Source organism: Cryptomeria japonica, chromosome 3, assembly GCF_030272615.1.
Source record: "Cryptomeria japonica chromosome 3, Sugi_1.0, whole genome shotgun sequence".
Classification (NCBI taxonomy): Eukaryota; Viridiplantae; Streptophyta; class Pinopsida; order Cupressales; family Cupressaceae; genus Cryptomeria; species Cryptomeria japonica.
The window spans coordinates 974,018,596-974,031,745 of record NC_081407.1 but is presented as its reverse complement, the minus strand read 5'-3'; the positions used below and the strand labels follow the sequence as shown (position 1 = coordinate 974,031,745).

The window sequence follows — 13,150 nt, the reverse complement described above, 5'->3', positions numbered from 1 at the left end:
TATTCAGCTGGAGAAAGTGATTCTGATTCTTCAGACCAGCAATCAGATTGTGATGACAGCGAAGTGGAAAGAGTTCCCGAAGAATCTGAAGGTGAAAAAGGAAGTAGGGGTACCTTGGTTCAACTTTCGAGCTTTCAAAAAAATGAATCCTTCAAGGTTCGAGGGATGATTAAGGGGCAATGAATAGTTGCTTTGATTGATACTGGAGCAACACATAACTTCACTGATGAAGTGGTGGTGGCAAAGAAAGGGCTGCAAACAGAAGATTTTGAAGGTTTCAAGGTTATGGTTGCTGATGGGTTTCACATTTCTTGCACCAAGAAGATCCCAAATATGTCTATGCAATTGGGCAACTACGAAGTCAAGGATGACTTCTATGTAGTCAACATTGGAGATACGGATGCCGTCCTAGGCATTCAATGGTTGCGTTCACTTGGAGAGATCTCCCTAAATCTGCAAACCATGGAGCTCAAGTTTCAATCCGATGGGAAGAAGGTGGTGTTAAGAGGAATGTCTAACGGTGGACCTCGGATCGTGTCATTCAAGCGAATGGCAAAGTTGATTCGGCATGATCAAGTTGAGTGGGCTGCGGAATGTATGATTCTCCCAGCTAGTCCGGTTGAAACAAAGAGGGACTACCCTCCTGATATCCAGTCCTTACTCACCAGGAAGAGTAAAGTGTTTGCTGATTTACCTCCTGGGCCACCTCCCGAACAAGGCTCAGAGCATGTCATAGAGCTCAAGGAAGGGGCTAAACCAGTTATCACAACTCCATATCGGTACCCTAAGAAGCAAAAGGATGATATTGAGAAAAACATTAAAGAACTGTTGGAGATGGGCTTCATTCGTCCAAGTAAGAGTCCTTTCGCTTCAACAGTTGTTCTTTTGAAGAAGAAGGATGGTACCATTCGCATGTGTGTGGATTATCGTGCTTTGAATCAAAGCACCATCAAAAATCGATACCCCATTCCAAGGATAGATGAGCTCATAGATGAGCTACATGGAGCGAAGTTCTTCTCAAAGATTGATCTGAGGTCGGGCTACTACCAAATTTGGATGAGAGGGTCTGATGTTGAGAAGACAGCATTTAGATGTCACTATGGTCACTTCGAGTTTTTAGTCATGCCATTTGGGTTGACTAATGCTCCCTCCCAGTCTTGTATGAACAAAGTCTTTCAAAAGCAGTTGAGGAACTTCGTGTTAATCTTTTTTGATGACATTCTGATCTACAGCAGGACATGGGAAGAACACCTCAAGCACATAGAGGAAGTGCTTAGCATCCTTGAATCAGAAAGTCTGTTTGCCAAAGAATCCAAATGTGAATTTGGAATGAAGGAGCTACTTTACCTTGGTCACATAATCAGTGCTGATGGAGTGAAGGTTGATCCCGAAAAGATCAAGGCAATAGTTGATTGGCCACCCCCAGAGAACTTGACTCATTTGAAAGGGTTCTTGGGTCTTTGTGGTTTTTACAGAAGATTTGTGAAGGGCTATTCACAGAGCGCTGCTCCTCTTACTGACCTCATGAAAAAGGGAGCTTTTTGTTGGACATGAAAGGCTCAAACTACTTTTGATAAGTTTAAGAAGATCATGAGCTCTTGTCTGGCTTTGGCAATTCCAGATTTCTCCAAGCCCTTCGAGCTACAGTGTGATGCATCTGGAGAAGGTGTTAGGGCTGTTTTGATGCAAGACAAGCATCCCATTGTGTTTGAGAGCAGAAAATTAAGAGGTGTTGAAAGGATCTACTCCATCTATGACAAGGAAATGCTTGCAATCATGCATGCATTAGCTAAGTTTAGACAATATTTGGTGGGGAGCAAATTTGTGGTCAAGACTGATCACAATACTCTCAAGCACTTCATGCATCAGAAGGATTTGAACGAGAGACAACAAAAGTGGGTGAGTAAGCTTCAAGCTTACGATTTTGACATTGAGTATGTCAAAGGGAAAAACAATATTGTGGCTGATGCTCTATCTAGGAGACCTCATCTGAGTTCATTGTGTGAGCTCACTGCTGATTGGAAGGACATGTTGCTCACTGATTATGCCAAAAATCAGTTGGCAATCAGCATCATTGAAGGTACTTTTCATGATGAAAGGTACAAGGTGGTTGACGAGCTGATACACTACAAGGGTAGAATCTTTGTGGTGGCTGATTCTAAGCTCAGAAAGAAGATTTTGATGACATTCCATGACATTCCACTTGTTGGTCATCAGGGTTTCTTCAAGACATATAGGCAGATTTGGGAAAGATTTGCTTGGAAAGGGCTGAAAGGGGAAGTTCAACGCTACATCCAAGAATGTCCTACTTGTCAGATGAACAAGAATGAGCACACTCTACCTGCTGGTCTGCTGCAACCTCTTCCCATTCCCAACCAAAAATGGGAAAGCATATCAATGGACTTCATCACTGGGTTGCCAAAGGCCTAAGGCAAAGATTGTATCTATGTTGTAGTGGACAGATTGACAAAGTTTGCTCACTTCTTTGCCATCACGAGCTCTTTTTTAGCAGCTTAAGTTGCAGATTTGTTTTTTCATGAGGTGTTTAGATTGCATGGGTTGCCGAAAAACATTGTGAGTGATAGGGACAGCAAGTTCCTAAGCATTTTTTGGCAAGAAGTCTTCAAGATGAGTGGTACGGTGCTTACTCCAAGCACTAGTTATCACCCCCAAACCGATGGACAAACAGAGATAGTGAACAAGCGGTTGGAAGGCTATCTGAGAAACTATGTTTCGGAGCAGCAAAGAGCATGGGTGAAATGGCTACACATAGGCGAGTATTGTTACAATTCTTCCTTTCACATGTCAATAAGGATGTCTCCCTTCATGGCTCTCTATGGTTATGAGGCTCCTAGCTTTGCTGATTTGGTGTTTGGTGATAGCAAAGCCCCTCAAGCCAGGGATTTGTTGTAGCAAAGTCAAGACATCTTGAAATCTTTGAAGAACAACTTGCAGATTGCTCAGAATCAGCAGAAGATGTACGCTGATCAACGACGTGTTGAGCGCTCTTTTGAGGTCGGAGATATGGTTTATCTTCGACTACAGCCATACACGCAGTCTACTCTCAAGAAGAGTGGAGCTGAGAAGCTCAAGCCTCGTTTCTATGGGCCATTCCAAGTCATCAGAAAGGTTGGAGCAGTAGCTTATGAGTTGGAGCTACCTTCCAATAGTAAAGTGCACAATGTCTTCCACGTGTCTCGCCTCAAGAAGGCACTTGGACATAATGTTATTGCTTCTTCACAATTACCACCTTTGGACGAAGAAGGGCAGTTGATTTTGATTCCGGAGGAGATTATTGATTCCAGAGAGCGTTCTTTGAGAAGAAGGACAATCAAGGAATACTTGGTGAGGTGGAAGAATTTGCCCTTGGAGGATGCAACTTGGGAGAATGAGGAGATTTTGCAGCATCCAAACTTGCAATTGCTTGAGGACAAGCAATCTTGGGGAGGGCAGACTATAATGTCCCCTTCTCAGGCGTAATGTTTCAGTTGACCGATGGCCTATTTCGGAGACCCGTAGGCTACTCAATGGGTGAAATTAGGGTTTCCAATTTTGGAGTTTGTTGTTGCTCGTGAATTAGAGTTTGGATCGCGGATTCTTTCTAGGTTTTCAAAGGGCTTCGCAGTGGTATGTTCGGCTTTGTGTTCCGAGCATTTTTTGGAATTTACTATTTTTAGTAAATTCTATTTCTGGCAATGGTCCTGATTATTTCGACACAGTTGGTTCTCTTCTTCAGTTGGTTCAGTTGGCTTCGTCACTTTTGGCCTTGGGATGTTTTTGGAGAGATAAGTTCATTCCATTTAAATAATGTTATGTTTTAATGTTATATTTTCAAGTTGACCCCTTGGCCTAGCTTCATCACTTCAAGTTGTTTTAAAGGGTGGTCTTCAAGGGTGGACGCATCATGGAAGGGATTTAATATTTCCTAAGGTCTAAAATCTTGCTTATGAAAAGGGGTGCCAACTTTATGAAGAGAAGTGAATTAAAATAAAGGTTAATTAAGCTTTTAAAAGTGGCGCCATCTCTTGGAGGAAAATTCAAATGTGAAATTAGGGCACACTTTCTAGAAGCCTCTAGAGATCCCTTGTTAAGCTTATAAATGGAGGCCTCTTCCCTTCATTTGGCATCTTATGTCTATTGTAATGTTACTCTGCCGGAATGGTATTGGGGTTGCTTCGAAGAATGAATGCCTCCTAGCCTTGGCATTGCTTCTTGCTTGAAAGATAGCAACTAGTGGTGATTTAGTGTAGTTGTGAGAGTTTGTAGTGGGGATTGCATTGTAGCTTGAGTTGTGCTTGAAGTTCAGTTATTTGCATTTCATTTCATTTTCGGGAGTCGCGGTTAGCAGGGAAGATTTGTAGTTTCACTCATATATTTCAAAATAAATACATATTCATTCTGGGTATTGCATATTTCCTCTTGTTTTGGTTGGGCGCTCCTTTGTGCAAATTTGCAGATTCTAATATGAAGTGTTTTATTTTATAGAGAAGAATCGCCATTCTTGCCTGGCGTCACTGCTAGGAATTGCCCTGGGGTTCGTGATAAATAATCTGTTGGGTTAATGTCTGATTTCTTGGTATTGGTTGGGTCGCCTCCTTCATAGGAAGCCATTACTTTTGGTTTTGGGTCATTCAGACTAGTATTGAGAGAGTAATGAGCATTTTAGTGATTCCATGTGTTGCTAATTAAGCATTTCACGTGCAGGTTTGTCATAAATCAGAATATTAAGATTGATCCTTGAGTAGAATTTCTTGGACTTATCATTTTTGTTAAGCCCGGGAGAGCCTTCTATATTGTTACAGCATTGTATAGTCTTAATCCTATGATCTTGGCAAGCATTTACTATCATATTGTAAGCTGAACAGTAGTACTGGCAACATTTCTTCTCATTTTCATTTCACGCTTGTTATTTACATTTAATTCCATTTCTAAGTTCTTAGCATCTCCGCCATATGGTAGCTCCATTCCCACCCTGGGTTTGAAAGCACATGCTTGGTGTCGAGTTTTCCTTTCGACAGTTGTAATTGTAAAGATCCTCTGACCATATGTTAGTCCATCTTGGGCACATTCTTGGTTAGAGTTGCTTTCAACATGCACCAAGATCCTCTGACCATATGTTAGTCCATCTTGGGCACATTCTTGGTTAGAGTTACTTTCAGAATGCTTTAAGACCCTCTGACCATATGCTCACGCCTTGCCCAACCCGGGATCCTGGTGTACATTCTTGGTTAGAGTTGTTTTCCGCATCGTTTTGGTTTAAGTGCTAACCCTAACGGATGTGTGTTGCATTACTCTTTGTAATTGAAGGGTCCTGGTTCCAGTTCTAAGTTCAGTTTTTCCAAAGCCCTAAAAGAAACCCCTAAAATCTCAGACAAAAGACAAAAACCCTAAAAAGGACAAATTAGGCCCTAGATTACACCAAACTTTCTCGAACGAAAAGCAGATCAACTCCAAACGACCCCCGAACATCCGCAAAGCGGAGAAACTGATGAGACTGCTGCGAAAACACACAAAAAACCAAGACCAAACGACCAAAAGGGCCTAAAAGTTAGGGGGTCCCTATTTGGGATGGGGTGATGTGTGATTAGGTCACAACAGGTACTTTATTCTAATGTTTGGTAGATGATAAAAGAGACACCAACAGGACCTCACCATACATTATAAAGTTTCTTGTTGAAGTTAGTTTTTTGATAATTTAAATCTACACATTCTTCTCATATTAAATATAATGGTAATTCAACACTTCAGAGCTCGTGTTCAATATATGGAATAATAAGCACATTTATGCATTGTGAAATTCATGTGTAATCTATTTTAAAATGTTTGGTATGCTTCTCTCAATCACACACTGAAATTCAATTTATTTATTTGCAAAGAAACTTAAATCAAACAACACAGTAACATAGGAATGAGAATATGATAATTGTGCAAGGTCTATGGCTAATAAATGATTTGAAGTGTATATCATGCAGATTAGTATCAGCATTTCAAATCCTGATTTGATAAAAGTGAATTCAACAGTGCAAGCTGAGAAAATGGGTCTCTGTTTAGGACCAACAACTGCTTTCGTGGATTTAAATTTGAAGGAACACTTACATTCATGGGAGCAGAAAGAGGTGGCTTGTCATCCTTCTCTTCTTGTATGAATATGGGTGGTTGCAACTGCAGTTCATTTGTGTCTTTGTCTTTCCCCTCTTTTCCTTCCTGCTTTGGTTCCTCTGGCTTATCTTTAACCTCAGTGATGGGTTGTTGCATTTCCTTTGGACCTTCAAGAGCAGTTGGTTTAGCACTTTCTTTTACTGGAACTTGAGAGAATTTTGCTGGGAATTCTTGTGGAATGATAGGCGTATGAGCTTCAGAGAGAGTTTTAGGTAAGGCCTTTTCCTGAGGGTTTTCTTCTGCCGATTTAACTGGCTTATCTTCCTGCCCGTTTCTCTCCTGTGGCAAGCCCTTGATTTCCTCAGGAACATCCATCTTTTCAGCTTCAGCAGAAACTGCTAGTTCTTCAACGGCAGTCAGACCTTGCACTGTTGTTACTGGTGTTTTTGCTGTATCCTCTGGTTTCTCAACTTCGTATTGAAATTGAACTTTGGGCTCATTGGAAGCTTCTGTCATCTGTGGAATACTAGACACTTGGAGTGGAGGAATGTCTGCTGAAAGTTCTTCAGATTGACCATAGGCATCTTTGTCTTGTCCTGGAAGTTCTTCAGATTGACCAGTGGTTACCTATAGCAACCATGTATATAAGTAAATTCAAAAAACGTTAGACAGGTATCTGCAGCTACCATATACTTTTTGAATTCGACGAGGAAGGAAATAAGAAATATATTATGTCCAATTGCTTGGACTAGGATGTGTGGCCAGTGGGTGAATCATATGTTTGTACATGATCAAGTGCAATTTGTCATATTGTTGATATCTCAATTAGCACCTCAAGTTTCCTTTGAGAGAGTTTTAAGCTGTTCTCAAATTCTATCCTACTGTTAGGAAGAAAATACAATACTAAAATCTAAATCTTTTTTTGTTTATACTTGATGCCCCACATGAACTTTCTTTATGTTTGTTAGTTAATGTGTTATCATAATATCATATGTATTCTTAAACTTTTTAGCAGTAAAATAATAAGAAAACTGGGGAATTCCATTAAATGAGCAATAGCATGTGCAAATCATATGGTAATCTAATTCTGAACAAAATCTAAGCCCAAGATGATCGTGGGTGTTTACTTCAAAAGTGGCTGTAATTGCCTAGGGAGCTGAGGAGTATGGTACGACTTAAGGGACTAAATTGCAAAGATCTATTTAGTGAGTGATGAAATCTATATCCATGAAAAGTGTGCCATATGATATCACTTTTATACATCATATCTAAATTTATTTTAATTTTTTCGGTGTGTTCTTCCCCTAACATGCACTGAATTTATTTATTTCATTGCAAAGAAAATTCAATCAAAAACAAGGTGACTTAGGAACAAGAATATGATGAATTGTGTAAGACCTATGAGTAATGAATGATTAGAAATGTGTGTTTCAGTAGATTATTATCAACATTTCAAATCCTGATTTAACAAAAAGTGAATGAAACAATGCAAGCTAAAAATGTAAATTCTCTTAAGACCAACAACTGATTTAGTGGATTTGAATTTGAAGTAACACTTACATCCTTGGGAGCAGAAGAAGGCTCTTCATACTTCTTTTTTTGTGCATATTTTGGTGGTTGCATCTCCTCTACATTTGCTTCTTTGTCTTCCCTCTCTTTCCACTTTGGTTTAACTGGCTTATCTTCAGCATCAACTCTGGGATGTTGCATTTCCTTTGGAATTTCACAGGTAGTAGGTCTAGAACTTTCGTTCACTGGTGATGGAAATTGTTGTGGAATGATAGGCTTGTGAACTCCAGATATAGTTTTAGTCAAGGCTTCTTCTTTAGGTTTTTCAACTGCCAATTTATCTGGTTTATCTTCCTGGCCTTTTCTCATCTCTGGCAGGCTCTGGATATCCCTAGGAACATCAATTTTTTCAGCTTCAGCGGAAGGTGTTGACTCTTCAATGATAGTGGGACCTTGCCTTACTGGTTCTTTAGTTGTATCTTCTGGTTGTTCACCTTGGTATTGAAATTGAACTTCTAGCTCACTGGATGGTTCTATCATCTCTGGAATACAAGGCACTTGGAGTGGAGGAATGCCTGCCAGAAGTTCTTCAGATTGATCCGTGGTTACCTATAGCAACCATGTATGTAAATAAATTAAAAAAATTTAGACAGGTATCTGCAGCTATTATATGCTTTATGAATACTATGAGGAAGGAAATAAAGAATATATTATATCCAATCACTTGGACTAGGATATGTATGGCAAGTGGGTGAACCATGTGCTTGTACATGATGGAGTACTTTTAAATTTGTCCTATTGTTGAAATCTCAATTAGCACCTCAAGTTTTCTATGAGAGTGTTTTAAGCTGTTCTCGAATTCTATCTAATTGGGAGAAAATACAATACTAAAATCTAAATCTTTTTCTGTTATACTTGATGCCAATATGAACTTTCTTTATGCTTGTTAGTTGACGTGTTATCATATGTATTCTTAAACTTTTTTAGCAGTCAAATAATAAGAAAACCAGGGAGTTCCATTTAGTGAGCAATAGCATGTTCAAATCATATGGTAATCTAATTCTGAACAAAATCTACGCCCAAGATGATTGTTGGGTGTTTACTTGAGAAGTGAGTGTAATTGCCTAGGAAGCTGGGGAGTATGATGACTTAAGTGACCAAATTACAAAGATCTATTTAGTGAGCGATGAAATCTGTATCCATGAAAAGTGTGCCATATGATATCACTTTTATACATCATGAAATTCATATCTAAATTTATTTTAAAAATATTTTGGTGTTACCCCAAACATGCTCTGAATTTATTCATTTCTTTGCAAAGAAAATTCAATCAAAAACATGGAAACATAGGAACAAGAATATGATGATGTACAAGACCTATGAGTAATGAATGATTAGAAATGTGTGTTTCATCTAGATTATTATAAAAATTTTAAATTCTGATTTAGTGATAAGTGAATTAAACAGTGCAAGCTAGAAAGACGACTTCTCTTAAGACCAGCAACTTCTTTAGTGGATTTGAATTTGAAGTAATACTTACATCCTTAGGAGCAGAAGAAGGTGGCTGCACATACTTCTCTTCTGCATGTTTTGGTGGTTGCATCTCCTCTTCATCTGCTTCTTTGTCTTCCGTCTCTTTCCATTGTGATTTAACTGGCATATCTTCAGTGTCAACACTGGATTGTTGCATTTCTTTTGGAACTTCACAGGTAGTAGGTCTGGAACTTTCGTTCACTGGAATTTGAGAGATTGTTGATGGAAATTCTTGTGGAATCATAGGATTGTGAACTCCAGATATAGTTTTAGGCAAGGCTTCTTTAGATTTTTCATCTGCCAATTTAACTGGTTTATCTTCCTGGCCTGTTCTCATCTCTGGCAAGCTCTGGATATCACTAGGAACAACAATCTTTTCAGCTTCAGCAGAAGGTCTTGACTCTTCAATGATAGTGGGACCTTGCTTTATTGGTTCTTTAGTCGTATCTTCTGGTTGCTCACCTTGGTATTGAAATTGAACTTTGGGCTCACTGGATGGTTCTATCATCTCTGGAGTACCAGGCACTTGTAGTGGTGGAATGCCTACCAGAAGTTTTTCAGATCGACCAGAGCTATCTTCATCTCGTTGTGGAATTTCAGCAGCTCCCTATTGCAATCAGGTATACAATTAATTAAAAGAAACACCTAAAGCACACAAGTAACATGGGCATCTGCAGCTATTTATGTTTTCTACATTCTATAGGGAAGGAAATAAAAAATAGATTATATCCAATTGCTTGGACTAGGATATGTGTGGAAAGTCGGTAAACCATATGCTTGTAAACTTCTTGTACTAGATCATTTTCTTTTAAATTTGTCCTATTCTTGCCAAGTAAATATCTAAATGAACATCTCAAGTTTCCATCAGAGAGTTTTATGCTGTTCATTACTTCTATCTTGTTAATTGGAAGAATGTAATACCAAAATCTGAAGTTTTTTTTTTTGGCTTTTATGGTATTCCCATATGAACTTTCTTCATGTTTGTTATCTAATATATTATCAAATGAATTCTTAAGTTTTTCTACAGAAGTAAAATAATAAGGAAAGCAAGGAGTTCCATTTGGTGAGCGATTATATGTTCAAACCAACACTGAAGTAAATTCAAACAAAATCTAAGCCTATAATGAGCAACTGCCTAGGGAGCTAGGGAATACCACTATTACTAAAGTGACTAAACTACAAAGCCTCTATTTAGTTAGCAATGCTATCTATATCCATAAAAAGTGTTGCATACAATATCACTTTTGTAGATTATGAGTTTCACGTCTAAATTTATTTTCTAATTTTTTGTGTGCTTTTCCCAATCATACACTGAATTCAATTCATTTCTTTGCAAAAAAAATTAATTTAAAAAGCTCTGTAATATAGAATGAGAATACAATAAATTGTGTAAGGTCTATGGCTAATGAGGTTGAAAATATGTGACTGTTTCATGCTGATTATTATCAACGTCTCAAATCCTGATTTAATGAGAAGTGAGTGTAACAGTGCAAGATAAGAAAGTGAGTTCTCTTAAGATCAACAGCTGCTTTACTATATTTGAATTTGAAGCAACACTTACATCCTTGGAAGCAGAAGGAGGTGGCTCATGCTTCTCTTCTAGTACATATTTTGGTGGTTGCATATCCTCTTCATTTGCTTCTTTGTCTTCTCTCTTCGTCCACATTGGTTTAACTCGATTATCTTCAGCGTCAACAGTGGGTTGTTGCATTTCCTTTGGAATTTCACAGGTAGTAGGTCTGGTACTTTCTTCCTTTGGAATTTCACAGGTAGTAGGTCTGGTACTTTCTTCCTCTGGAACTTGAGAGAATTTTGATGGAAATTCTTGTGGAATGATAGGCTTGTGATCTCCAGATATAATTTTAGGCAAGGATTCTTCCTTAGCTTTTTCATCTGCCAAATTAACTGGATTATCTCCTTGGCCTTTTCTCATCTCTGGCAAGATCTGGATATCTGTAGGACAATCAATCTTTTCGGCTTCAGCAGAAGGTGTTGACTCTTCAATGATAGTGGGACCTTGCTTTACTGGTTCTTTAGTTGTATCTTCTGGTTGCTCAAGTTGGTATTGAAATTGAACGTTGGGCTCACAAGATGGTTCTATCATCTGTGGAATACGAGGCACTTGGAGTGGAGGAATGCCTGCAATAAGTTCTTCAGATCGACCAGAGCTATATTCATCTTGTTGTGAAATTTCAGCTGCTCCCTATAGCAATCATGTATATATGTAAGTAAAAGGAACACCTAAAGCACACAAGTAAGATGGGTATCTGCAGCTATTATATATTTTCTGCATCCTCCATAGGGAAGGAAATAAAAAATAGATTATATCCAATTGCTTGGACTAGGATATGTGTGACAAGTGGGTAATCCAGATGCTTTTAAACTTCTTGTACTAGATTAGTTTCTTTTAAGTAAGCCCTATTTTGGTTATGTTGATATCTAAATGAACGTCTCAAGTTTCCAACAGAGAGTTTTATGCTGTTCACGAATTCTATCTTTTTAATGGAAGAAAATATAATACCAAAAACTTAAGTTTTTTTCGTTTATACTGTATTCCCATAAGAACTTTCTATATGTTTGTTAGTTAATATATTATCAAATGCATTCATAAGTTTTTCTACAGATGTAAAATAATAAGAAAACTAAGGAGTTCCATTTGGTCAGCAATGGTACGTTCAAAGTTCAAACCAACACTGATATAAATTCAAACAAAATCTAAGCCTGCAATGATCATGGTTGTTATACTTGGAAGAGTGGTTTTAATTACCCAGGGAGCTGGGGAATACCACTATTACTAAAGTGACTAAACTACAAAGCCTCAATTGAGTTAGCCATGCCATCTATATCCATAAAAAGTGTTGCATACAATATCACTTTTATGCATTATGAGTTTCACGTCTAACTTTTATTTTCTAATTTTTTTTGTGCTTTTACCAATCATACTCTGAATTCAATTCATTTATTTACAAAGAACATTTAATTAAAAAGCTCTGTAAACATTAGGAATAAGAATACAATAAATTGTGTAAGGTCTATGGCTAATGAATGGTTGGGGATATGTGACTCTTTCATGCAGATTATTATCGACATTTCAAATCCTGATTTAATGAGAAATGAACTTAACAGTGCAAGCTAAGAAAGTGAATTCTCTTAAGACCAACAACTGCTTTAGTGGATTTGAATTTGAAGCAACACTTACAGTCTTGGGAGCAGGAAAAGGTGGTTCCTCATGCTTCTCTTCTTGTACATATTTTGGTAGTTGCATCTCCTCTTCATTTGCTTCTTTGTTTTCCCTCTCTTTCCACTTTGGTTTAGGTTTATCTTCAGCTTCAACATTTGGTTGTTGCACTTCCTTTGGAATTTCACAGGTAGTATGTCTGGCACTTTCTTTCTCTGGAACTTGAGAGAAATTTAATGGAAATTCTTGTGGAATGATAGGCTCGTGAACTTCAGATATAGTTTTAGGCAAGGCTTCTTCCTTAGGTTTTTCATCTGCCAATTTAACTGGCTTATCTTCCTGGCCTTTTATCATCTCTGGAAAGCTCTGGATATCCATAGGAACATCAATCTTTTCAGCTTCAGCAGAAGATGGTGACTCTTCAATGATAGTGGGACCTTGCTTTACTGGTTCTTTACTTGTATCTTCTGGTTGCTCAACTTGGTATTGAAATTGAACTTTGGGCTCACTGGATGGTTCTATCATCTCTGGAATACCAGGCACTTGGACCAGAGGGATGCGTGCCAGAAGTTCTTCAGATTGACTAGAGGTATCATCTTCTTGTTGTGGAATTTCAGTGCCTTCCTATAGCAATCATGTAGACAAGTAATTAAAAGAAACACCTAAAGCACACAAGTAAGATGGGTATCTGCAGCTTTATGTTTTCTGCATTTCATAGGGAAGGAAATAAAAAATAGAATATATCCAATTGCTTGGACTAGGATATGTGTGGCAAGTGGGTAAACCATATGTGCTTTTAACCTTCTTGTAGTAGATTAGTATCTTTCAAAT

General features: G+C 38.2%; 1 protein-coding gene and 1 long non-coding RNA gene across 10 annotated transcripts in view; one reads left to right on the top strand and one right to left on the bottom strand.

The window, feature by feature from the left end:
• The window catches only part of LOC131078366 (uncharacterized), a 59,537-nt gene that overhangs the window by 33,519 nt on the left and 12,868 nt on the right, over positions 1-13,150 (bottom strand). For all 4 annotated transcript variants that reach the window (XM_058016040.2, XM_058016041.2, XM_058016042.2 and 1 more), the window contains 5 exons: positions 12,341-12,943; positions 10,703-11,344; positions 9,149-9,748; positions 7,660-8,217; positions 6,097-6,726 (listed from right to left, as the gene is read on the bottom strand). In XM_058016040.2, the coding sequence (XP_057872023.2) occupies positions 6,097-6,726; positions 7,660-8,217; positions 9,149-9,748; positions 10,703-11,344; positions 12,341-12,943 (3,033 nt within the window). The remainder of the gene's footprint in view (positions 1-6,096; positions 6,727-7,659; positions 8,218-9,148; positions 9,749-10,702; positions 11,345-12,340; positions 12,944-13,150) is intronic.
• LOC131078367 (uncharacterized) overlaps positions 1-13,150 on the top strand; it is a 59,218-nt gene that overhangs the window by 38,401 nt on the left and 7,667 nt on the right. For 3 of the 6 annotated variants that reach the window (XR_009371806.1, XR_009371809.1, XR_009371808.1), the window contains exons 1-3: positions 11,253-11,365; positions 12,218-12,360; positions 12,510-12,908. This is a non-coding gene — a long non-coding RNA (uncharacterized LOC131078367). Of the gene's footprint in view, positions 1-9,634; positions 9,762-10,770; positions 10,879-10,917; positions 11,366-12,217; positions 12,361-12,509; positions 12,909-13,150 lie in introns of those variants that run through there. The other 3 variants (XR_009371807.1, XR_009371810.1, XR_009371811.1) reach the window with 3 other exon arrangements.